This window comes from Danio aesculapii, chromosome 7 (assembly GCF_903798145.1).
Source record: "Danio aesculapii chromosome 7, fDanAes4.1, whole genome shotgun sequence".
Taxonomy (NCBI): Eukaryota; Metazoa; Chordata; class Actinopteri; order Cypriniformes; family Danionidae; genus Danio; species Danio aesculapii.
The window spans coordinates 29,850,507-29,877,828 of NC_079441.1; the positions used below are offsets into that span (position 1 = coordinate 29,850,507).

General features: G+C 37.7%; 1 protein-coding gene across 1 annotated transcript; it reads left to right on the forward strand.

Annotated features, from left to right (window-relative positions):
• Positions 1-1,316: 1,316 nt before the first annotated feature.
• golm2 (golgi membrane protein 2) lies at positions 1,317-26,869 on the forward strand. Its single transcript, XM_056461591.1, has 10 exons — positions 1,317-2,686; positions 14,343-14,397; positions 14,609-14,711; positions 14,833-14,923; positions 16,990-17,128; positions 17,329-17,412; positions 17,549-17,857; positions 20,277-20,405; positions 22,790-22,957; positions 25,488-26,869. Exons 1-10 carry the CDS (start codon positions 2,360-2,362, stop codon positions 25,562-25,564), a joined length of 1,482 nt encoding a protein of 493 aa, XP_056317566.1. The 5' UTR covers positions 1,317-2,359; the 3' UTR covers positions 25,565-26,869.
• The last annotated feature ends 453 nt before the right edge of the window (positions 26,870-27,322 follow it).

The following is a 27,322-nucleotide window of genomic DNA, read 5'->3' on the forward strand; positions in this document are numbered from 1 at the left end:
ATTTTGAAGAATGTCAAACCTGTAACCACTGACATCCAATGTATGAAAAACAAATATTATGGAAGTCAATGGTTACCGGTTTCCAACATTTTTCAAAATATCTTCTTTGTGTTCAACAGACAAACTGAATAAACTACATAGGCCGTAGTGTATAAGTGCGAGTGTGTGTGTGTGTGTATGAGTGTATGGATGTTCCCCAGTACTGGGTTGCAGCTAGAAGGACATCCGCTGTGTAAAAAAACATGCTGGAAAAGTTGGCGATTCATTCCGCTGTGGTGACCCCTGTAGAACAAAGGGACCAAGCCGAAGGAAAATGAATGAATGATTGCTGTTTTAACCTTGTCAGGTCATTATGTGCGATTGGCTTACATAAGCACAGCTTTGACAGGTCTTGAGAGTTAGTACACGCTTACACTTTTTCTCATGTGCTCTTAAAGGGAAAGTTCACTCAGAAATGATAAGTACTGACTATTTGCTCACTCTAATTGGGTTTATGACTATATTTTTTCTGGTGAACACAAAAGAAGATATTTTGAAAAATGTCACAAACCTGTAACCATTGACACCGAATGTATGAAAAACAAATACTATGGAAGTCAATGCTTACCTGTTTCCAACATTCTTCAAAGTATCTTCTTTTGTGTTCAACAGACAAAATAAAAACTCAAACAGGTTTGGTACAAGTGAAAGGAGGGTAAATAATGACAGAATCTTGTTTTTTGGTTGAACTATCCCTTCCTTTCAAGTTTAGCACATGGTGCAGTGAGTGTTTTAAATAGGCCAATTAGACAAATAACTTTGTATGTTATAATACAGACAGCTCCGGGTGCTCCGGTTTCCCCCACAGTCCAAAGACATATACGGTTAAGGTGAATTGAATAAACTAAATTGGCTGGAGAGTATGTGTGTGAATGAGTGTAAACGGATGTTTCCCTGAACTGGGTTGCAGCTGGAAGGCTATCCGCTGTGTAAAACATATTCTGGATAAGTTGACGGTTCATTCCGCTGTGGCGACCCCTGATGAACAAAGGGACTAAGCTGAAGGAAAATAAATCAATGAATAAATGTATAGTGCTACAATGAATCCATTTATTTGATAAAAGGCATCGAGCAACATCCCAGAATAGCTAAGGCTTTCCCATAAATGCGACGTTTTGTCTAATGAGAATGTTCATTCTAGTGCCATATATCCCACCTCCTCCTATTATTTGAGCGTCCAATTAAAACACGGCAACAAAAGGGTTTACGCCCACAGCCAATCAGAAACATCTAATGCGCACGGTTGTACCCACGGATTGGCTGTTGAAGCCGTCAATCATGCCCCTCTGTACACCTTACACGTTGGACGACATTTTTCTGGATTTTATTGAGCCGTCTATCCTGGCAGTTAGATATACAACAAGATAACGATACATTTACGAAACATGATCTATTGCTGGAGCGAATACTAATGTGTATACACACACACAAATGCGCAGTGTGTGCGCTTGCATTCTGCAGGGCCGAGAGCAGAAGGGGAAGGCTGGAGTTGAGTTACAGTAAGAGCGAACTCTAAAGCTGGCGGTGTGTATAGTCTGCCTGAACCTGCATTGTCAAACGCATATAGTCGGATTGTTTATGCCGCCTTCTTCTTTTATATCAGGCGCGTATTGTGGTGCTTGATGGGAATACCGAAAACCTGGCCTTACTGACGCTCTCAGATGTAACGCTAACGATCTGTAGCCTGTTGTGTTTTGTTGCTAACCGTAGTATATGTGTTTGCATGCCCAAAATCGGCTTGGCTTTATGTTTGTTGTTGTGTGTTTAGATGAAATCGGTGTCGTGTTGTTGAACTGCAGCTAGCGCTCGGCTGTTGCTCCACCACATCCACGTATGCTACTTTAGCGAGGTTGTGGCTAACGCTGAGCTGGTCGGTGATTCAGAAGTGAATTTTTCACTCGAGCATGACAGTAGATCTGCAGAGATGACGGTAAACGAGTAAAAATGCGTTTGGAAGAGCTGTAGGATCCGGCGGAGGACGGAAAGCTGATGACTGTGTGCTGTTAGCGCAACTGAGCTGTCTTAGGCCACGTCGCCTGTGTGTGAGAGAGAGAGAGTGTGTGTGTGTTGATGTGTTTGATCTACTGACAGTGGCGTTGCATGAATGCAAACAAGGAAAGTCGTCAACTGTGCAGGAGGGACACGGAGGAATCGTCTAAGTAAAGTAACGTTACTGTCGCCAACTTCCGGACACCTCAAGGTTGCTGTTAGCCGGATGAGAAAGAAAGTGCCTCTTTCTTGATAGACGACTTGACCGCATCACTCGTAGTTTAACACACAAAGCCCTAGAACGGAATTTGTGCCGCGGGTCGATTACGCGATGATCGGTTTCGGCGCAAATCGACGTGGGGGTCGCCTCCCGTCCTTCATCCTGATTGCGTTATTGGTGGTTATCGTGATTCTGTCGTTTAACTACTGGAGCGTGTCCACTAAGCACGGGCGGCTGCTGGACGAGTTGGCTGAGGTGCAGACGCAGGTGAAGCGCACGGACGCGGCGCGCTCCCGCCTGGAGAAGAGAAACTCCGAACTGATGATGCAGGTGGACACGCACCGGAAACAGATCGACCTGAAGGACGGAGATTACAGCGCGTTGCAGAACAAACTGCAGGCCAGAGATGCGCTGGTCAAAGTCTGCACCGATGACAAGGTGAGTGAGAAGTGAACAGGTATGCTGTACATCAGACTCACACTGTCACAAACCTAGAAACCTCCGGTTTCTAATGGCTAGATTTTCTTTGTAACACTTTTAAACTAGTTTTACTTGTTTGATTCAAGTCATTCAGTTTCAGCTCACAGTTGTTCCTGGGTAAAGTTTCGATTTTCATTTAAAGAAAAATCTGATGAAAAGTTTCATGTGTGTACCGTATTTTCTACTGAAAGGTCATAATGAGCATCTTCATCATGAGGTGAGTGGGGGTGAAACACATTCACTCCGGTGGCAGCCTTTCTTTTTTTTATGCAGAAACTGATAGTATATTTTAGTAGCTTAATTTCTCTCTTCTGTATAATTACTTTTCAGAGAGCAAATGATTTCTGTTCTAAAAGCTATATGTGGGGGTCACTCAACTGATGTCTGAAGAGGAAATAATGTAGAAACTGTGAAATGCTTATTTCCTTCTGTAAAAAATAAATGCTCAAAAAAATTGCACGATAAGAATGTTTATGCGTTCACTAAACAAAGATGGGTGTATGTATATACAGTTATCAAAAAATTAGTCAAAATTATTAGACCCCCCCCCCCCCCCCCCGTTTTTTTTCCTCCATTTCCTGTTTACCTGAGAGAAGATTTCCAACACATTTCTAAACATAATAGTTTTAATAACTCATTTCTAATAACTGATTTATTTTATTTTTGCCATGATGACAGTAAATAATATTTGACTAGATATTGTTCAAGACACTTCTATACAGCTTAAAGTGACATTTATAGGCTTAACTAGGTTAATTAGGTTAACTTGGCAGGTTAGGGTAATTAGGCAAGTTAGTCTACAGAACAAACCATCATTATACAATATCAAAAAATATATATAGCTTAAAGGGGCTAATAATTCTGACCTTAAAATATTTATAAAAAAATTAAAAGCTGCTTTTATTCTAGCTGAAATAAAACAAATAAGACTTTCTCCAGAAGAAAAAAAAATATTATCGGACATGCTATGAAAATTTTTGTGCTCTGTTAAACATCATTTGTGAAATATCTAAAAAAGAAAAACATGTGTGTGAAACGTGCTGGATAAATTGGTGGTTTATTCTGTTGTGGCGACCCTGGATTAATAAAGGGACTAAGCTGAAAAGAAAATGAATGAATGAGTGCACCTAAAGTGCATGTCTTTGGTCTGTGGGGGAAACCGGAGCACCCAGAGGAAACCCACATAAACACGGGGAGAACTCACAGAAATGCCAACTGACCCAGTCGAGACTTAAACCAGCGACATTCTTGCTGTGAGGCAACAATGCTACCCCACTGTGCCGCCCCACATATATTTAATTCAGTAAAAAAATATTTTAAACATTGCAAAAACATTTTTGTTTAGTGAATGCAGTGTTTGACAATTAGTTTGAGGCCATATTATTATGGTGAGTTTACCACTGAAATGCTCTTATCAGATCACAAGTTGCATATGAAAATGTAGGAGCAAGCAATATGATTATCTTTTTCATGGATATGTGGTTGGAAACATTTGACTCCATATGGCTCTGCCCTTGTCAACTTTTAAACAGTGTAACCATATTGATCACTCTTTTATAATCGCTCACATCCTGCATGTCTATTTGTTCAGTCCTCTGCCTGTTTGGAGATGATTTTTCTTTTCTTTGTTTATAATTGGTGTTACTTGGTTAATTTAAAACAGAGTTTGCAGTAAGGTGTTTTGTTTCAGGTATGTTTCATTTCACAGATAGTTTCAGTTCTACTGGAAGTATAGGAGATTTATTTTACTGACCAGTTTTTTTTCCCAATAGCTTGTCCCACACACAGACATATACAGGCCTTTCTAATCCAGATCTTTCTAAAGCTATATTTTTCTGAAGGTAGTTTGCTGATATTTACTGTTTGTGTCTGTTCTACTAGTTGTGTCTGCAGATAAGGCTGTTTTGCCTCTGTGTGTCGTGTCCAGTCAGCAGGGTGTGTGACTGACAGAAACAGAGTTTTGCTGTGCGTTTGTACTTTCAGTGTAATCAGAATATATACAAGGTTCCCATATTCAAGAAAAAAATATTTGTCCACAGATGTTTAAAAGGAATGATCTTTAAATCATGGAGAAAATATCTATTTTTATATATTATATAAATATTTACTGTCTACCTCAGCATATTAAAAAGGTGAGTTGGCATGACAGAGAGCATCCTGTCAGGTTGCTTTTTATGGATTCAAGCCGTAGGCTTCCCTGTGGTTGTGTGACACAGCTGAGAACTCCTGGTCAGACCCATCTGTGTGCCCAGGGCACTGAGACCCCCCCAAGAGCCTTCACGTCTCAGACTCTTCACGTACAAACCTCTGTCTTGCTCTTTGTTCTTGATATTATATCAGCATAGTTGTTTGAGATCGTAATTAGCAGAGGCCTGTACTGTGATGGTGGCTGAACACACTCAGGATTACAGGATTAGTGTTGAGTTGACAAAACCAAACCAGTGCAATCAGGCTTGGTCCCATGAAACTTTCTCTTTTAACTTTTAGGCTTCGATCCTGAGTTTGTGAGCGTGTGCACTTGAAGGCAGGACATCAGTCACAAACAGCCAACCAAATATAATGAAACATAAAGTTGATTGACATCTTGTTAGAGAGTAAGCAGAATTCACAGGCAAAGATAATGCGTTTGTATACAGTAAGAAGAAAAGAGCAGTCCATTAAAGAGGAGAGCGGAAAGAAAGCAAATTCTATAGTATGTACATGTAAACAGAGCCTCGGAAATCTAAGCTCATGTGTAATGTTTTTTAAAGCTTCATTTCCTGATAAAAAATATAGCTTTAACTTGCTGTAAAATGTATAAAAATGTTTATATATTTAACTTGTAAATTTATATATAATTAAACTCATTAGTTGTTAAACTAAAATTTGTTCTATGATGAATGGATTATGCCGGGATTTAGTCATTTAAAAAATCAAATACATTTATAATAAATAATCCTCATTTAAATTAAATGATTTTATCTATGAAAGTGTTTTACTATAGAGTGACCTTCAATTTGGAGCAAGAGTATTGGGAGGAGTTGCTTTATTGCTTCAGAGATGTGTCACTGTTTACAGTTGATTAGTTGAATCTCGGTTTGTGATCTCTAAGCCAGAACATAACCTGCCCTAGAGGTGTGTGTTTCGTGGTGTGTGTGTGTGTGGTCCTTTACTGACTCGATAGGAACAGAGAATGGTGTCAAACAGCCATGTGTGTTTGAAATATCCTGTCGCAAAATGTGGCGAAAATTCCTACATGATGGTAATAGTTTGATTGCTGTGTTTACATGTCTGTACTGCACTTTAATAATGTGACAAATCAGATTACTGCACAAGCCTTAATATGATTTGTTTAGTTCGATTATGACTTTAGTTGGATTAATATACTCAAAAATTGCTGTTTACATGGTGGACTCTCAATCAGAGTATTGTGTTAATCGTATTAAATTCAGATTATTGGTGTCCATGTAAATGTACTCAAAGACACTGTGCTGCTTTTACTTTTTGGAATAATTATACTGCTTGGTTTATTGAATCAGACTACTAAACAACTCAAGGGTTCATTTTGAAGTCTGACATTACTGCCTCAATCATGTGATCTTGAATAGTGCAGATCAGATAGCAATTTCAGTGTTTATTTATGCCTAAACAAACTAAACCAAGAGAGAAGAGTGTGAAAACCACCTTCGTTTATAGAAGTGTGAAAATAGACAGCAGTTTTATTCAGACAACAAGAAGCGAGTTAAAATATAGTAATGAGTGCAAATAAACCAGAACATGATAGAAGATATTCAATTTTCCATACAATTTAGATTTCTGAGATGGCAAAGCTTTATGGTGCCTCATAAAATACAATTACTGCTGTATGCAGTGAATGTGAAAGGGTAATAATCTATAAAGAGGCCTGCGTGAGCAATATACCAAACGTTTGTTGCAGCACAGATCAATCTATAAAGGTACAGGCCATCCAAATGCACATGGAATATCAATGTTCATGTCTAGTTCAAATTCCAGTTAGACAAAACACAGACAGAAATCGATCTTCTGAAATGGTGACATCTACATCCCCTCTTAACACAATCACCAAAATGTTACATTTATCTTAAGGCTTCACCTAATGATTATTTTGATAATCGATTTTTTGGGCAAGTATTTTTTTCAACTGTTTAGTTGAAACTCGCAAATCAGTCAGATCCAGCATGACTGTCCCAAAGTTAGCAAAATATTTCAACAAAACCACTTCAACTATACTATTTTACATGATGAAGAGATTTTTACTTAACATGCTGATGTTCAGCCATCTGTAACACAGATTAGCAGCTGTGTAATGTGACAAAACCTGAATTATTCAATAACAGCATTTGATTACAATGAATTTCAATATCAATAATTATCAATTTGTTGTTGCAGCCCTAATTTATTTACTTTTAAACAATAGAAGGAAAAATGACAATGAAGAGGCAATAGAGTTTTTATAAATAGTCTGCGTGCTATTTAAATTACTTTAAAAAATGCATATTCAGAGGAACATTCATTAAATGTCATCAAAAATAACAAAATGCCTTGTATCTCTAGGGCCTGTATCATGTAGCTTGATTTGCTGGCTATCCAGTTAAGTTTCAGTTTAGCTTGTACCAATTCTAGGTTTTGGTCCCATGAAGGTATGTCAGCTAAGCTTTAATCGCTCTTTGTTGCCATGATATTTTATGCTACATGGCTAACCAGACGTTAATCGAATTATGGGCTATAACATGTAAAATGGGATCATGAAAGGAACGTTCAAAAAGCAACTCATGTAAACCTTCATTCATTCATTTTCTTTTCGGCTTAGTCCCTTTATTAATCTGGGGTCGCCACAGTGGAATGAACCACCAACTTACCCAGCATTTGTTTTATGCAGCGGATGCCCTTCTAGCTGCAACCCATCACTATTAAACACATACACATTTATTCACACACACACACACATACACTTTGGACAATTTAGCCTACCCAATTCACCTGTACCGCATGTCTTTGGACTGTTGGGGAAAACCGGAGCACCCGGAGGAAACCCACGCGAACGCAGGGAGAACATACAAACTCCACACAGAAACGCCAACTGACCCAGCCGAGGCTCGAACCAGCGACCTTCTTGCTGTGAGGCGACAGCACCTACTGCACCACTGCGTTGCCCTCATGTAAACATCTTAATCATATTATTGTTTTATTCAGATTAAGGCAGTGTAACGTCAGACGTAGTCAGTGTGTAAATGAGGATTTTAACTATCATAGTTGAAAACCGTTGTGTAATTGCTCTTCTCCGTGCATTGGAAAAATGCCCTCCTGACAGCCTGAATGCTGTTCTGACGACCCCAGTCTCACTAAATTATATGTATGATAGAATAAGTATACAAAATAGGTCTCTGTTTCATTCTCAACAACATCTTAACATTAAATTATTCTCCAAATTTGGTAATGGAAACTCGTTTTTCTTACCATTTTTTTTAAAGAAAAAATGTATTTGCTCATTTTATACCCCTTCGCGGTGTCATTTTATACCTAGTCCACATGTCATGGCTTTAGAAACAGGATCTGCTCTCTTCTGAGAATGCCACTATTGTCATGCTCTGTATATCAAAGGTGGAGACCCAAAGTGTCAATATGTACACAAAGACACTCACCCTCTATTGTACATTACAGTTCACTTTTACTGTGTGGTCTGTCCTAGGAGAGAGCCAGCCATTACAATTCCCATTCATCTCATGTTCAGTTGCTCGGATGACAACCTGGGAGCATGTGTCCTGCCTGAGCAGAGTAGGAACAGGGCCTTTCGCACTTTATGTTGTTTATTGTGAAACAAAGATCAGCCACATTCTTCTTTTTATATTATTAATTATTCTAGTAAATGTTTTATCAGATCATCAGTGGAATAAAACTTGTGGAAAGGCTACTGGAGCTGACCTATAAATGTCAGAAAAATGGAATAAACACATTTTTGAGGTTACAGATATGTTGCTATCAGTGTTCACTAATTTACTGAATCTAAAATGACACCCTTTATGTATAAAGCCTATTCTAAATGTTATACTGTTTTTTTGTCATATTAAAATACCACAGTACAATACTTAATCATGCTGAGCATAATTAAGTACACCACGCTTTGAAAATGAATATTTTTATCCATTTTTCAGTGAATATAGGCAATGCATTTTGGTGCATTTAAACAAAAACAGATTTATTAAACAGATATATTTATTAAAATAATATTTTAGTCACCAAACATGTTTAGAAATTAAAAGATAATACAATTAAATTCAAGCAAAATATTGACCAAAAAAAATTACAGCCTACAAAATTTCAATTAATTTTTTTTCCTCTCTTGAAAATTGTATTTAATATTTTTCTATAACATATAAATTTGGGTGTACTAGTTTTTGGACTGTTATCGTAAGTTATTTTGTTAGATAAGCTCCAGATTTGGCTTCAGTGCTGACTAATCTAATATATGGACAATAAATGCACAAATATAATATTGTATAGCTTCCTATTAAAATATGAATTTAAAAGATAGAATTGTGAGGGGTGTACTTGTATATGCTGAGCACTGTATTTGTTTACTTATTTATTGCAATGACAAATACATTCACATTTATGTTTTTAGCAGATGCTTTTATACAAAGTGACTTACACCTGTGAACACACACCACACACTTTGGGCTGCCCGGGGAGCAGGTTCAGTGCCTTGCTCAAGGGAATCACCTCAGCCGTGGTATTGAGGTGGATATTTGTTCACTCTTCACACCAACAATCCCTGCTGGTGCCGGAACTTGAACCTGCAACCTTTTGATCTCAAGTCTAACTATCTAACCATTAGTAATCAAAGCTGTAAATGTTCTCAATATGATCTGCAATCATATTCACACTATACCTACCCCTTCATTCCTACCCCTGACCTACTCAAAACACAAGTGTACCTTTACTTAACCTAATCCCACCTAAATAAAGTTTTACAGTGTTGCATGAACATAAGTACACTTTATGTAGCAATCTTTTTTTAAGATCAAGTGCAAAAAAAAAATAAAATAAAATAAAAAAAAAATATATATATATATATATAAACACACACACACACGTGTATATATGTGTAAAAAAGTTCTTATTCATTTTGCTGTAAAAAAATATATATATTTATTATTTATTATTATATTATTAAACTGTAAAATATTATTGTAGGGAGACAGCTGGAGAGCTACGCATTTTTGGTATAAGAGCCACAGATTCTCTACCACTGTTGTAGTCCAATTCGAATTTTTCTTTTTATTAGTGCTGCTCCATCCTGGTACATAACGACTTCTTCATATTGACTTTTCTTTTATTAGGGTAATATTCGTTGTGGAGAAAGATCAGTCCTCCAAGTTTTTGGATCTGAGAATGGCTGGAGCCAAGTGTTGTAAAGAAGCATATGTAAAACACACATAATGGTTTCACACCTGTGGATTGTTTGTTTTGTTTCGAAACAGTTACAGAATTGCTAAACGGACAAGGATTTGTCAGGTGCAGGTGAACTGTCATCTCATTGGTCAACAGCACACCTGTTTATGTTCTAGGATACTGCTGTTTGTTTCAGGCTCAACACTCAGAATGGATAAACAGTAGTTCTCTGTGCTTATTGTTGCTTTCTTTGCAACTGTTGTTGTATTGTGTTTTTAGTATCATTTGTAGCAAGAATAAGGCTTCATCTGAATGTTATGTCTTTTGGACAGTTGTTTTTGGTTTGTTCTGTTGGCAAAATTTAAGCTAGGCATATCACTTTGTCATATCACTTTGTCTTGGTTCCAAGATATCCATCGATTCATTCTGTTTTCAAGTATTGTCTGTAATAACTTATCATACATTGTAATAAAGCCTGGTCCATTGGTTTGGATTGCTTTCTCACCACAAGCAAACTGATACAGAGTTTGTTTCCAAGTTGGCTGAGACTACCTTGTTCAGGCGATCTTGGCCTGATTGTTTTGGTATGGTGTTACTACTGTGTTCACACATGTCCAAATAAACACAGCTATTGTAGAAAATGAGCCAGGTGTGAAAGCACCCAAAGTGATGTTCTTCCCCTCCCTTTCCTCTTTTGCTGACAAGAAGGTGCCGAGCTCAGCTTTTTCTTATACAGGGTGACATTGATGCTTTAATTACTGAACCCTTGCCTCTACGCTCTGTGGTTCCTTTCATTAATTTCTCTTTTAACTCTGGTGATCAGCCTAATAGCGATGGCAGTATGGTGCTGTTTAATGTATGGTCAGGGCAGGGGTCCGTTTAAAGCCTCAAGGCCTGACTGTTGCCGTTAGCTTTCAGTTGACAGACGTACGTGCAGTCAATGACACTGAGATGAATGTAAACAGATTTTTTTCTTTTACCTCCAGGTATCAAAGACTTCTTTGGCTCTTTTATATCTGAGAGTTACTGCAAGATGAGTCTCCAAGCCTCTATTTTCTCTTTAGGTGTAGAAAGAGCTTAATTAATTAGTTTTTATTTAACTATTTAAGTAGGCACCTGCACATTTTTTTTTTACAATTTGCAATGAGAGAAAGCACCTGGATGAAATCTACAGGATAAGCATGCAAGCATTAGATAGAGAGTAGCAGTTTTCCAGAGTACTGCGTACACTGGGCTGCTATTTATTTGCTTTTCTGCTGCTAGCTGTAGCTGAAGGCTTATCAGTGCTCTGTAATGGCACAATGCTCAGTCCTTATGTCCGCTGCCCTTGCAGCTTAATTTGCTGTGCTGACTATCATCTTCTGCTTTGAGCCACAGCTCTGCTCTCGAGCTCTGGCTGTGTCCACATCCCCTCAGTGAATTTGCCATCTTGATCACAGTTCCCTCTGAGCTACCCCCTCTCAATCCCTTTGCAAAATCACAGCCGCCTCTCCTACGGCAGTAAAGCTCTGGAGATTGCATTCCCTTACTGTGTGGCTCAGTGAAAGGGAACTGGACAACAATACAGTTTGACTAATAAACTAGCCAGTGTTGAAGAATGTGTGTGTGTGGTGCTGAAGGCAGCTTCACACCTTATTTTAATGAATTTTTGCATGGAGGATGTTTATTCTTTTAAATAATTAAATGCAGGGACAGATCTCAAAATAGTTTGGTTAATCTGTTCATTAATAAAGGTCAAATAAAGTACAGTTCAAACCTATAAAAAAGAAATATTTTTTCTTAGACGCAATAAATTGACGTTTACATTAAATCAGTGGGTTTTCAAACATTTTAAACTTTTAAGTGTTTTTAAAGGATTCAGTTCTGAGAAATGTATAGCCACACAGACATTTCAACATTGTTATCAATATTGATAAATTGCAAATGTTACATGCGCTCTCGGAAATAAAGCTACATTTGAAAGGGAACTGCCCTAGTGGCAGGTTTTGTACCTTTTATTTCAGAGATGCTGGAAACTACAGTTGAAATCAGAATTATTAAACCCGCTTTAAATTTATTTTTTTTTTTTTGAAATATTTCCCAAATTATGTTTAACGGAGCAAGTAAATTTTCCCAGTATGTCTGATAATATTTTTTCTTCTGGAGAAAGTCTTATTTGGTTTATAAATAATAAAAGCAGTTTTTAATTTTTTAAGAGCCATTTTAAGGTCAAAATTATTAGTCCCTTTAAGCTAAATTTTTTTCCAATAGACTACAGAACAAACCATTGTTATACAATAACTTGCCTAATTACCCTAACCTGCCTAGTTACCTAATTAACCTAGTTAAGCCTTTAAACGTCACTTTAAGCTGTATAGAAATGTCTTGAAAAATATCTAGTACAATATTTTTTACTGTCATCATGGCAAAGATAAAATAAATCAGTTATTAGTTATTAAAAGTATTATGTTTAGAAATGTGTTGGAAAAAGTCTTCTCTCCATTAAACAGAAATTGGGGAAATAAATAAACAGTGGGGCTCATAATTCAGGGGGTTTAATAATTCTGACTTCAACTGTATATTAGAATGTTTCTGGAAAATGATGTAATGCTGAAGATTAATGGCTGCTGAAATTTTGATCACAGTAATAAATGACATTTTTAAAATGTATCAAAAGAAGGACATTTCACCATAGGAAGATATTTCATATTACTATTGTTCTGCTGTGTATGTTGTAGGGCTGCACAATATATCGTTTCATAATGTGCGCATCTACAATAGTCACAATGCAATGTCCAGTCTGAATTATAGTTGACTAGGAGCTACAAAATTGCATTTAATCATTGAATTTATACTTTTCTTGTCTTTAGTCCACATATCTACATTTCAAAGTGCAAACAAGATTATTTCACTTACCCCACTGGCAGATAATTTCCTTAAGACATGCAAAAACTCCTAATTTTCACTTGTTTCCTCTGACGGTGAAAAAGCAGTATTTGTACTTGGTCTAAGATTTTTTTTTTGATATTTAGTCTAGAAACAAGAGTAAGAAAAGCATTGTTTGGCATTGTGATTATTAAAATTCCGTACATAATACTGTTAGACTCCCCAAAATGGTCATGAAATCGGTCATATAGAGCTATTCACACAATCTTGTAAAACTGTATTCATATCGCAATATTCATAGCAGGAAAATAAAATAAGGCAATATCAGTTTTTTTTTTCCTTATCGTGCAGCCTTAGTATGTAGTTTAGATTTAGAAATTGTTGACCATAGATGTACTGTAATAATAAGAACTTGATCTACAACACAATCTAATTGTTTAGTAGTTGACACTTTTTATAAATAACAATCTGGGAACATCCAGCACACCATTCGTCATGCTGTTCTTGTATGGCAGAAAAACTAAACGAAATCATCAGCATATTTAGAGTAAGATAATCTCTGTTACACTGTATTTCTTTATTTATATTAACAAATTTCAGTGTAACAGCGATGATCTTACTCTAAATATGCTGATGATTTGGTGTTAGTTTCCTGGGTAGACCATTGGCTAAAAAGAACATGTATAAAAAGGTCTTTTATTCCATTGGCAGTGATTGTTTTAAATCAAACGCTTTAGTAAAATCTATATTTTTGGGGTCAGTGTGTGGGGGGATTCATGTGTTTTAGAGATAAGTGATCCTCTCTGCCTTATAGATATTTAATATAAAATGGGTCACAGACCGGACAAGAAGCACTGCATTCAATTCCATTTTTCCCCACCCTCGCTTTAATATATGAAAATTTATTTTACCTCAGTATATTGAATAGAGTTTCTGCGCTCGCCTGCTGATCCTGATGGCGCTAGCGGTTACACTGTCTTTCATCTCGTTTAACGCTTGAACAATTAAATAAATGCTTAAGTTTACTTAACTGGCTTTATTTTAATAACATTACGATGTCGATGCTGTTAAAGGAACCGTATCAAATTTAAAATAGTCACAGAAACTTTTCACCGGAAGTTTACCATTAGCTGAAAAACACCAGCTGTGCATATACCTATGCCAGTATCAAATGATCTCTGTACAGACAATAAAGTAAAATAAAATGTAAGGGATACAAAACTATTTGTCTAAATTCCATTAAAGCAGATTCCATTGTAAGAATATTCATGTATTAGGTGCATAATGTTACATGCATTGTGTCATTTTTATACTATTGTCTTATTGCATTCCTGGCTGATTTGTGTGTGTTTTTCAGAATAAGCTGCAGAATGATGTCAGTGCCCAGATGTCAGAGATTCACAGACTGAAAGGTAAGAGTGCTCACTAGAGGGTGCTCTCTCCCAGTAATTGACTCGGTGTCTATGAAAAAAGGATTGTGGAATATGCAAGTGAAGAGACGTGAACAGAAGTGTTGTGTCTTCCTAATGTATTTCTGTTGTATCCTGTTGGCTAATATATTTTTAGATTGTGGTGCTCATGATCTAATGGAGTCCTGTTTGTCTTTATGTTTCACGTTAACAGAGCAGGTAAAGGAGCTGAAACAGGAGGTCATTCGACAAGAAGACCAGCAGAGGGAAGTGCGGAAAAACAGCACCAATCTGGAAAAGAAACTAGAATATGAAAGGTGAGTACAAGTGCTGTTGGACTTTTCTGAAGTCTTGTTTTCAGTGCACTTTCATTCCATTCATGTATTAGGGACTAGTTGATGTATAATATGAATGCATAATGTAATATCTGCATTGCAGCTTGCAGTGTGGTCGGCAAATAGCCGAGCTGAAGGCAGAATATGAGGAAAGCAAGAAAAGAGTGGAGGAAGAGGCAGCAAAACTCAGACAGGTAGTGTATGGATAACTTGAATACAGTCAGGGTTAGGGCTGCACAATATATCAGTTCAGCACTGATATTACAATGTGCAAACCTGCAGTAGTCACATTTAGGGATGCAAATTTTGGTTAATTTTGCCAACCGACAACTGCCATTTGTTAACCAAATATTAACCGTTAACTGGTCATATTAATATTTAATTATTATTGAATTTTAAAAAAATAATAAAAATTGATGTTTATTTTGTGTTTGACACATTAAATATTGCATTTTAAAATACTGATTTATTATGTGAACATATTAACAACAGAACATGACAACAGAGCATTATCACACACCTGCAGTGCTTCCAACAGCAAAGAAAAACAGAATAAACTAAATAAACAGAATAAAATAAATAGTCCTGCCCTTGATATTTTTCACTGAAATGACAAATGTAGATTACAAAACGAAAACACTGACTGAATCCTGTTTAAGAACCGGCTAAGGCTGTTTTTTTTTTTTAATCAAATCATTTTTTTCTTCTGTCAAATAAAAATAGCAAACTACCTTAAATCGATCGATCCACGGAAAATATGCATTTAATGAATGCTCTGCTGTTATTCTTATATCATAAACCCCTGTCAACATTTTAAATAGAAGTCATTAGTTTAAAGATCATGTCTTGAGCGTCTGGTTTTACCTTAGAGCTTGTGTGCTTTTATTTTCTCTCTCATTCTCGGTTCATGTGCACGCGCTACGTGTGATGAAAGACAATGACAAGGCGCATATGTTAATTTTTTATTTTTTGTAATGTATAGGTTACTATAGTATATAACAATTTTGTTGTTTACATATGATATTGCATTAATTTGCATACATGTTTTATAAGCTATAAAATGAAAGCCTCAGTTTTGGTGGAGTTATCATTATGCAAAAATCAAGAAAATCTTTGGATTTGTTTGATTCGTAGATTATGTAGGCTATTTTAAAAATGGATATTTTATAGCCTATTTGTTGTGTTTATGAGCGGTGCCGGAGCATGCTCTGATGGAGAGAAAATCCCGACTCTCCTACTTGTGGCCAGCTTGTTTCCAAAGCAGAGCCCATTTCAGAAAGTTTTGTTTTGCAGCTTCTTTCAACAATTGTGCAAATAAATGGAGGTGCTTATGACGCAAAACCAGGACAGAGGCAATCAGCATCAGCACTGGTTTGGCATCAACTTGTCTGCGTCAAACTGTGACCAGCCATGTTCTTCTTTCATTTTGCTTTTTCTGAAAAATATGTCTGTAGGCAGGTGTGGTTGCACGTGTGACAGTCCTGTGAGTTAACATGTGTGTTGCACATTTATGCAGCCAATTAAAAAAATTATTTAAATAATTTTAAATTGTTTAACTAATACCGTTAATTGGATAAAAACACGCCCCTTCGGTTAACAGTGAATCAGTTACTATGAGCATCCCTAGTCACATGGCTGAATCTTTAATGCTAATTGGGATTAGAATTAACCAGGAACCACAGTTCAGAACACCTGATTTGTTGAGTGACTGCAGAGATTAACCCTAATCAAACAGTGTAAAAGATTTGTTTGGATGTGTCTTGAGACTAAGAATTCAAGTCAATTGAAAAGATTTGGGCACAATAAAATGAAGAAGTTTGCCACCTTAACAAAGATTGTACTTGTTTAATTATTTATACAATGAGAACTATAGACAGTGTTATTTTACATTTGATTATTGAATTTCTGTGCCAAAACAATATTTTACTCGACCAAAAACCATCAAGTGCTGTTTAATTCATTTCTATCTATTGTTCTCATCTGTTTTAATTTGCTTCTTTTATTTAGTATATTTTTGGATAATTCTGTGTATTTTGTGCAGTATTTTGCACTTCCCTATAAAATCATCCTAATCAAAGTAAAATTACAAATTCTTTCCAAATAGAGTTACTTAAGTCATCTTGTGTCATTATACTTGTATCACAATAATTTATCTCAGAAAAAAAGTCAGTTATTTTCCCATATTGTGCAGCCCTGCTTCAGGTAAGCTTGTTTCTACTCACTAACCTTTGGATAAAACTGAATCACATTCTTGTTGCAGAGTTTGTTAGAAAATGCAGATTCTGTAGTTCAGCAAGTGGACGTGGATCTTGATCAGTCCAACAAAAGAAAAGAGAAAGAGGACACTGCAGAGCGCCATACAGTGGCTGCAAGGAGAAATGACGTCCCGGTTCTTAAAGGTAGCATGAGTAAACACTGCTTCCAAAGTGACATATTATCTAAGTAGCTACTTATTTTAATTCATTCATTTATTAATTAAATTCTATATAGTATGACTCTAAATTCAGACATAGTACTTTCATTATTATCTCTTAATCTACAAGCATAATTTGTATAACTCTCTCTCATTTTCTCACCTCTTCTCTCTCACACATTTTAGATGATCTGGGAAAACCTGGCAGTGATGCTGGAATGCCTGGCATTGAAGACAGTGAAGTAGGCAAGATAGACGATTCACAGTTTGGTGAGTAACTCTAAAAGATTTTATGGAACCACTGACTATTAGTTGAATTTTGATGAGTAATGAAGAGAAGTAAAAAAGCATGCTTTAGAGATCAAGTCTGTTACTTAATTCAGACATGCAATTCATGATTCTCCAGCCATAAAGAAGCCAGCCATCACACCGCAGAAACACATGGAGCCCGCGGAGGCTGCGGCAATGCTGAAGGAAGAGAGAGCAGGCTATGCAGCCGGAGCTGGTGCCAGACCAGGGGATGATTTGGCACGTGGGCAGCCATTGGACAGACCAGACATGCCCCATGATGAAAACCTGCGTTTGGTGAACCGCGAGATCCCTGTACAGCAGCAGGTTCCACAACCGGTGGTCATCAAACCCATGCTGTTTGATGAGGACAATAAGGCAGGCATAAAGGCGGATGAGTTTGGGGAGCAGCGCAGACAAGTTGGAGGTGAGAGGTCTTGCTTGATTGGTTCTTGTATTTAACAATTTTCAGTTGCTGGTTGTGTTGGTAGTAATGCAAGACCAAAACATACACTCACCAGCCACTTTATTAGGTACGCCTGTGCAACTGCACATTCATGTAAATTTCTAATCAACCAATCACATGGCAGCAACTCAATGCATTTAGACATGATCAAGATGATCTGCTGCAGTTCAAACTAAGCATCAGAATGAGGAAGAAAGGTGATTTAACTGACTTCGAACGTAGCATGGTTGTTGGTGCCAGACAGGCTGGTGTGAGTATTTCTGAAACTGCTGATCTACTGGGATTTCATGCACAACCATCTCTAGGGTTTACAGAGAATAGTCTGAAAAAGTGAAAATATCTGTGGGCGCAAATGCCTTGTTGATGTCAGAGGAGAATGGCCAGACTGGTTTGAGCTGATAGAGAGGCAACAGTAACTCAAATAACCACTCGTTATAACTGAGGTATGCAGAAGAGCATCTCTGAACGCACAACACGTCAAGCCTTGAGGCGGATGGGCTACAGCAGCAGAAGACCACACCGGGTACCACTGCTGTCAGCTAAGAACAGGAAACTGAGGCTACAATTCACACAGGCTCAACAAAATTTGACAATAGAAGATTGGAAAAAACGTTGCCTGGTCTGATAAGTCTCGATTTCTGCCGAGACATTCGGATGGTAGGGTCAGAATTTGGCATCAACAACATGAAATCATGGCTCCATCCTGCCTTGTATCAATGGTTCAGGTTGGTGGTGGTGGCGGTGGTGGTGTATTGGTGTGGGAGATATTTTCTCTGCACATTTTGGGTACCAATTGTACCAATTGAGTATTGTGTCAACGCCACAGCCTACCCGAGTATTGTTGCTGACCGTGTCCATCCCTTTTATGACCACAGTGTACCCATCTTTTGATGGCTACTTCCAGCAGGATAACACTCTATGTCATAAAGTGAGAGTCATCTCAGACTGGTTTCTTGAACATGACAATGAGTTCACTGTACTCAAATGGCCTCCACAGTCACCAGAGCTCAATTCAATAGAGCACCATTGGGATGTAGTGGAACAGGAGATTCACATCATGGATGTGCAGCTGACAAATCTGCAGCAACTGTGTGATGCTATCATGTTAATATGGACCAAAATCTCTGAGGAATATTTCCAGTACAATGTTCAGTGTTTCCTCTAGGATTTTTTCCAGCTGTGGCGGCAGACTCTGTTGGGCATTTTACACAGATCTACTAACTACGTGTGGCGTTATTTCATTGACAAATGTTGTGAGCGCACTAAGTCGAGATCGCATTCATGTAATAGCCTATCGGCATGTCAGTCTCTGAATTCGATCGCAGATTTCCTCTGCTCGTGTACAAAACTTCTTGCGCGCTCTCAAATAAACGCTGCTGAAGTGCGATTTAGTGCATTTATATAGTGAGTAAGTCTCCAACATTTATTAGATTTGCTAGAAATATTTATGAATGTCTCCAATAGACCTACAGAGCGGGATTAATGCGTCCTGAAGTAAAGTAAAACGGCTATAAACCCCAGCAAGATAAAGTCATTGTATGCAAAACCACAGACCTTTATCTATAAATAAAATATAAATATGGAAACTGTGTTCATCATAACTGTTTTCTGGCCTCACGCATCAGGCACCTGTCTGTCAGTCAGTCTGTCAGCATGTCACCTTTAAAGGGTTAAACAAAGAACGCACAGCACTACTGTTACAGAAGTTTGCGCTGTTATAATTTACTTACCTTTTAATACGTTTTTGGTACGATTATACCCGCTATTTTAAAAAAAACAACCGAATATTTTGAATGAGAAGCTGTAATGTAGCTGTGGCGGGATGAATTTTGGTGTGGTGCCCCGCCATGGACGAATGAATGTAGCGGAAACCATGATGTTGAATCTATACCATGATGGATCAAGGCAGTTCTGAAGACAAAAGGGCGTCCAACCCGGTTCATTAGGTAAGGTGTACCTAATGAAGTGGCCGACGAGTGTACACTCGCACAGTTATTATGCAGACAGAAAGGATTTAATTATTAAAGGGCAGAGAAGACATCTGCATTAAAATCATTTTTCATCACATTTGTCCATTAATATCAGAATAAAATATATATTTTAACATTTTAATAATTATTTTGTATGCATTTATAAATGACCTCTGGTTTCTGCATTTTTAAGGTAGCATGCTCTTTTTCAGTAGTTATGTACTATTATTTGTTTATGTTTTGACATCCATGTCTTCTTTCATATTTCTTCTGCTGTCTACATGAACCTGCTTGCAAACGTCAGTGAACAATGTTTACTCTTTGCTGATTTTTTACATGGGAGTAATGGAGATTAGAGGCATGAAGTAAGCACCTCTTTAATATCCAGTGCTGTATCTGTGTTTTATCAGCTGAGGGTTTTAAGGCAGAGGGAGTTGGGATTCCTCCTCCTCCTAACCCGGTTCAAGTCCACGCCAAACCCATTGACCCACACAACGGCAGAGATCCTGTGCCTGCTGATCCCCCACGTCACCGTCAGAGTGAGTATTAAACCAGTGTGTGGATAGCTGCCTTTTTCTCAAGGCAAAGCTTCAACTATCCACTTGTTAAGTCATGACATATTAACACTGTTTGTTGTTAGCCTTTGCCATTTCGTAGCGAAGTTGAACCCAGAAAGGCTGAGGTGTGACCTCAGACTTAACAACCGGATATTTGATGTTGCCAGATACTCTGAACCTCAGTATTCAAAAGCAGATCTTATGCTTTGTGTAGAATACAAAACGAGATCTTATGCAGAATGGCCGAACCGATGTTGAATTACCAACCACAGAAGTGGATTGTGATTCATGAGTTTTTGTGTTTCACATAAAATGTTTTGGGAAAACTATCCTTTTAGGTCTCCCTGCTGTTTGCTGCAATAGAATCTAGCACCATTCTTACAGCTTGCAGGCTTTAAGTCAATCTTTCTGAGGCAGTGGGTGAATGTGTGTCTCTGAAACCCAGGCTGACTGTGAAGTACACTATGTTAAGGCTTGGCCATGCTGGGATGATTTTTGCTCATGCTTATTGTCAGTGTTTTTTCTTTGTTCTGAGACATTTTTCAGCATTCATACTAAATCAATGTTTCACTGGCGATGACATGCAAAATTACTCCCTGACAGTAGATGGCGCTTAATATAGAAATACTCAGGTACACAAGGTGGCACAAGGAAGTCACCCCCAAAAATTGTGACTCTCAAGAAGTTAAAAGGTTTGTGATGAATACAGAAGGCAATTGTTTTTATCACAAACCTTTTCACTTCTGTTTATCCTCCTCCTCCTCTACAGCACACAAACACCAAGTCAAAAGTTTAGAGGAAAAGTTAAAGCCATGAAAAAATAGGTGAAATTAAACTCACCATCGAATCCTATTTCCTGTGCTTGTCTAGATTGTTTTGTTCTTGTGCGCCACCAAGTCATATTTTACTGAAACTTCAACAGCTCAAGGCTAATGAATAAAAGCACAAGTCTTATTAGTTGACTATTCTTTAACGTTTTAACCAAATAAACAAGCCATAATTTTTATTAATTTTTTTTAATTGGTCTGTTTGCACCAAAGTCCTCTTTAAGGCAAGTCATTTCACTCAGAATTTGATGGGGAAACGTCAAATTCTGAAATTCTAAAATTTGCCAAGCTTACAATTACACTACGAATCACCAATAAAATTAAATTACAACTGTCTTATAAGTTTCGCTTCTAGACATTTGAATTAAGCCAAATTGGCATATTTTCAGGTTGCCTGAGCTAATGCCGATGCGCACTTGAAAGAAACGAGATCACAACACCAACCTCATTTATGGCCGTTTTGCACATTCTCATCCTCTGGATAATGCTTTGTCAGATCGCTCTGCTTTTCTGAAGTAATTCACAACTTGGTCTTGGTCTTGAAATGACAGCGACTCTTTGTTTACAAGATTGTGGGCATTTGAGTAGTTGCTGTCATGTGATGCGTGTTTGATAGGACAGACTGTACCTCGCGTTTGTTTCATACAGATTACAAAATCAAAAAAACTTTTGTTTTCAAGTGCCGTGGGTTCATTTAAAAGTACAGATTTCAGGCTTTATGAGGATATATTTCTTATGTATGTGAAGCAAGTATTCACTGAGATTCCAGTGTGTTTGTTGACCACAAAACCTGTCTTAAAAGCACACCTCTGGTCCGAGTCCCCCTCCCGAAGAAACGTCAGTCTATAGTAATCGATGATTGACTCCTATTCTAGTAGGTGGGGCTTCATTCGCCATTTTGACCGTTACATTTTTCCCCATTCAAAACTATACGAGTGACCTGTCTTGCGTGTTCTATAGTCTTTGTTTGCACTCTCACATCGAGGGCTGTTTGGTTAGTCACAAGATGTTAAATATCTGCGATAAACATGAGCGAAATCGTCCCATGCCATAAAGCTGTACAGTACTGTAATTTTGACTTTGTCAATATCGGTGTGTAAAATCAAGCAGGAATGTTTGTGTATGTTAACAGAAAGAGATGGTATATTGGGCTCTCTGCTGATTATAGTGCTGCCTGTCTTTGCTCCCTAAGCTAAACTCCTCCACACCTCCACATGGTGTACCCCATCCCATCCCATCCAGCCCTCCTTTCTTGTGTGGGAAGTCCTCTACCACCAGCTCCATTCCTCAATTGTCCTCTGAGATTTTATTGTCATTTGAGCCTGAAATATGGCATACATCTTTTTGGTCATTTTTTTTTAAACCTCATTACTTTTGGCCTCCATTCAGCCTCATTGTCCACTCTCTGGTCTTGATTTTCTTGAAAATCGCCCTGATACCATTCCATGCTTTCTTTTTCACCTCTTTGGAATTTTGCTGGTTCCTTTCTTTCTATTTTCTGCCTTTCTTTCCTGACGGGGCCCTTCTCTGCCTCTGCAGGCCGTTTCTTTGATGAAAACGAGTCCCCTGTAGATCCGCAACACGGCAATAAGCTGGCGGACTATAACGGGGATGATGGCAACGTGGGTGAGTATGAGGCGGACAAGCAGGCCGAGCTGGCCTACAATGAGGAAGAGGATGGTGATGGTGGGGAGGAAGACGTCCAAGGTGAGCAAGGGGGATCGCGACTGCTTTGCTATTTGGTCTCCTCTCCCCCACCCTGTGCTGTTGCTGCTCTGCTGGTTCAGTCATCATGGGCTCACAGCATACTGAAGTACTGCCAGTTCATTTGCTTTAAGGATGGAGTTAACTGAAGGGGAAGCCCTCACCTCAGTGTGCTGAGAGCGTGTGTGGATGTGAGAGAGAGAGTGAGAAAGAGAGATCTGAGTGAGCGAGATTTAACCCTTCTGGTCCATGTGGTTATGAGACTGAACCTTCTTTCCCAGCATGCTTCATTCAGCTTATCCAGTCACTGTCTTTACTAATCAACGTGCTTTGTGTGTGGAGTTATTGTGTTGTCCATGCATGTCAAGTCCTGTTTTTCACTTTTAATTGTGAAATCACTGTTGTTTTGCTGTGTAGACTTGGCCATCTTTTTTTTCATCTTGCTAATTTGTCATCAGTATCACGTAATGCTTGTGACACTTGTGAATCATTCATCTCTCGGGCCATTTTCACAATGTAAGGTCTAGGGAGTGGAAACTGAAAGAAAGTGCAAGAATGAATCCTGTGTATTTTCGTTTATCGTGTGTGTATACTGTGGCTGATATTTCAAGAAAATTAGCATATAAAATATGCAATACTTAGAAATAAGACAAAATGCAGTAAACTTGACACTTGAGGTGATTTTGTTTACACGGATGTTCTTGATGTTACTGTTGACATAACACAGTATAGTGACGGGGACACTACTGTTAGTGAGCACCGTCTTTTGGATGAGACATTAAACCGAGGTTCTGACTCTCTGTGGTCTCTAAAAACCCATGGCTCTTTTTGGAAAGAGTAGGGGTGTAACCCCGGTCTCCTGGCCAAATTCCCTCCATCAGCTTTTACCCATCATGGCCTGCCAATCATCCCCATCCACCGAATTGGCTCTATCACCGTCTCTCCACTCCACTAATAGCTGGTGTGTGGCAAGCGTTCTGGTGCCGTTGTCCTGTGGCTGCCGTCGATTCATCCAAGTGGATGCTGCACACTAGTGGTGGTGTGGAGAGACCCCCCCTCATGATTGTGAAGCGCATTGGGTGTGTGACCATACACAATAAATGCGTTATATAAATACATATTACTTACTTGCATAACTAGATATTACAAAATTGAGGAAAATAAATGTGTTTTTTATTCTGAATATTTTATAAAGCTTTAAATTGGTAACATTTTAGTTTAAGTAGCAATTCTCATTAACTGCTGGAAATTATTAAGAGATTGGCAGCTTATTAGTACTTCAAGTATGATCTTATTGTGCATCCCTAATCCTACCCAATACCTAAACCCAACTACCACCTTAATAATCCTTAATAACTATTAATAAGCAGCAAATTAGTAGCTTAGAGTTAAAAGTCTTACTGTAGTTTATAGTTTGTTAATAGCAAGAATTGTACTTTAAAATAAAGTGTGAACTTTAAAATGAACTTAATGCTTTTGTTTTGTGAATTCAATGACCCTTTTCTTTTTCTAAGTTTAAAAAGAAATGCTTCCTCATTATCAAATCCTGTTGCATTATTTAAAATGCAAAGGAAACATCTTTCTTCAACATCATTAGGATATAGCTGATAAATTACAGCATTTACATTGAACAATCCATAAACAAACACTGACTACGTTTACATGGACATCAGTACTCGAATGATTTGATTACTGAATGATTAAGACAATAATATGATTAAGGTGTTTACATGAGTTGCTTTTTGAATGTTTTACATGTTATAGCCCATAATTCGATTAACGTCATTGCGTCATCACGCTAGCCACATTTCCTCCGGAGTTTCATGTAATTTCAGGTGTTTCATTTTTAATTTGTTATTTTAACTGCAATTTGGCACCTTTACTTTTATTCCGGAACATTTCATTCATGCCAAACAAGATATTAGATGCAGGTATGAACTGCTGGAAGAGTGTTGTTTTAATAGAGTTTGATACCGCACGCCATATGGGAAAAAACCTCCGCATTTTGCTATGCAGGTGTCTGTGGTCTGCACTGACTCCGTAATAGTGTCTAACAGCCGTGTGTGTAAAGACTATCCTGTCATATAATGCAGTGAACCACCTACAAGACGGCAATAGTTTGATTGTGGAGTTTACATGTCTGTACTGCACTTCAATAATGCGACTAAAATCAGCATACTGCACATCTTCTGTTTAGTATGATTATGATTTTAGTCTGATTTAGATGCTCAAAAATTGCTGTTTACATGGTAGACTCTCAATCAGAGTATTGTCTTAATCGCATTAAAATCGGTTTATTGCTGTCCATGTAAACATACTCACTGTGTCTTCTGACAGACTAACTAACTTCAGCAGTATTCTGCATGCACACAGGATGATCATTTATAGGATTCACTCATTCACACATTGTGGTTGTCACTCCCAACTTTTTACAGTGTGCATGTGGCCTTAGTAGTTTTCACTATTATTACTTTCAAAGTTTCTGAGCATGTACTTACCGAACTGTAATGACCCCTGTTGTCTTATCTTTCAGACGATGAAGACCGTGACGCTCCAGGTGAGAGGAATGTGGACTACGGAAAGCGACATCAAGCTATTGACGTCCTGTAGTCCAGTCTTTCAGACAAGTGTTTCTGACAATGAAGTATCCAAAAGAGGAAAAAGAACTTTGGATTTCAGCTGTGATTTTGGTATCATGTACGTTTGGAGACATTCAGACTATTCAAACTATTTCAGTGTCTTCAGAGAGGAGCGAGCTTCGGCTGTGAAGTCAGTCACTGCGGATGAGCGATTAATTCAACTTGAATGCAAAGAGTGTTTTTTTATGATCTGCTGCAAATGTTTGCTTGATTTGAGAGTATCGTTTTTTGTTTTGTTTGTTTTTTTGACCTGATCTGTAGAACAGGTCTAACAGAACTGGGTTTCCGAACAATTAAACTGTACAAATGTTTTTTTTTATTATTATTAATTAATTAAATTCATTCTCCATGGACTGGAGGACACTACTGTGAATAGATACTATGGAAGTAATATTTCTCTGTTCACAAAGTGGAATATAGTGATACTACTGGTGAAAAGGACCTCTTCAACACCAATGGCAGATTTTTTCCCCTCTTCAGAACTGCTGAGAAGCATAATCTCCCTTTATCTTTTTGATCAACTGTAGCTAAATGGAAGTGTAAACTATGGGAAGATGCAATTAAGTTGCTGTTCAACTTTTTAACCTCTCTGGGGCAAAATGGCACCAATTGGCCAGACAGTCTTTTTTTGTTTGTTTTTAACTACTCTCTCTTTTTCTGATTCTGAAGGAGCACTCAAGAGTGCACACAGAGTCTTGTAAGGACACTGATGCATGCAGAAGGCAGCCTTTGTAAATCAGCCTGTAGATCATCAAGAAAATGGAAAAAAGCAATACTCTGTGCCACAGACTAAACCCATCACAGCTGTCGGCCTGCTTCCTTTCTTTCTGGTAGCTGTAGATAGACGTACAGTGCGTATACAGAGGAATCTGTGTGGCAAAGGATGCTGTATAATTGCTAAACTCTCAAATGGAAATACTGATCATAGACCTAGCTGTTTGTGTTTGTTTCATAATCGAGCAAAAGTTTGGTAGGGTTGGCATACTGAATGTACTCTTCTAGCTTGTGATTGTTTTTGAGATCTGTCACATGAGTGTTTGGGCTCTCTGACACAGCTGTGCAGTGCAATCCAAGGGTAACGGTTAACAAAATTCTCTACATTTCAAATAAACTGGTCCTGTTTTGGGAAAAAAAAAGTACAAATCCTATCACTGTGATTGAAGTATAGAAAGTAGTAGCATCAATAGGGGCACCCGGAGGAGTTCATTAATTCGTCCCAGGCTGCTTTACAAAAATGATTACATTACGGTAACAATAAAAGATTTTCTTTTCTGTATGCAGTTTACTGTTCGCTTGCATTCAGTTTTCCACTCAAGTTAATTTGTATGCATGTCTAGATCAAAGTGGGACCCCATGGATTATGATCATTTGTAATTTTGTTCTTAAGAAATTAATAATTATTCTAATTCCATGTTTTAGCTGTTGGCCTAAGCGTTGTTTGTTTGTCTTTTTAAGGAAAATTCATGTTTTCTTTTTAGGTTTAAATGTATGCTTTTATTCTATTACCAGTTTGTGTGAATTTGTATTTAATCATAAATACATAAATGGTTTAACAGGGTTACTGCAAATATCATAATGTCAAATTTAAGTCTATTTAAGACCATTAAGTATTAAATTTAAGACCTACCTGTATATCACAATGTCAAAAACTCGCATACACAAAGAGAAAATGCAAAAATTACAAAATTAGTGGCAAAATAAATGTATTCAAACTAAACCGTACTGAAGC

What these genes read in the sequence shown, in the direction of transcription:
- golm2 (XM_056461591.1), top strand. Translation starts at nt 2,360, where the DNA reads ATGATCGGTTTCGGCGCAAATCGACGTGGGGGTCGCCTCCCGTCCTTC. An exon ending in AAGTCTGCACCGATGACAAG is followed by an intron (nt 2,687 to 14,342) that starts GTGAGTGAGAAG and finishes TGTGTTTTTCAG; the next exon opens with AATAAGCTGCAGAATGATGT. An exon ending in GCAGCGCAGACAAGTTGGAG is followed by an intron (nt 17,858 to 20,276) that starts GTGAGAGGTCTT and finishes GTGTTTTATCAG; the next exon opens with CTGAGGGTTTTAAGGCAGAG.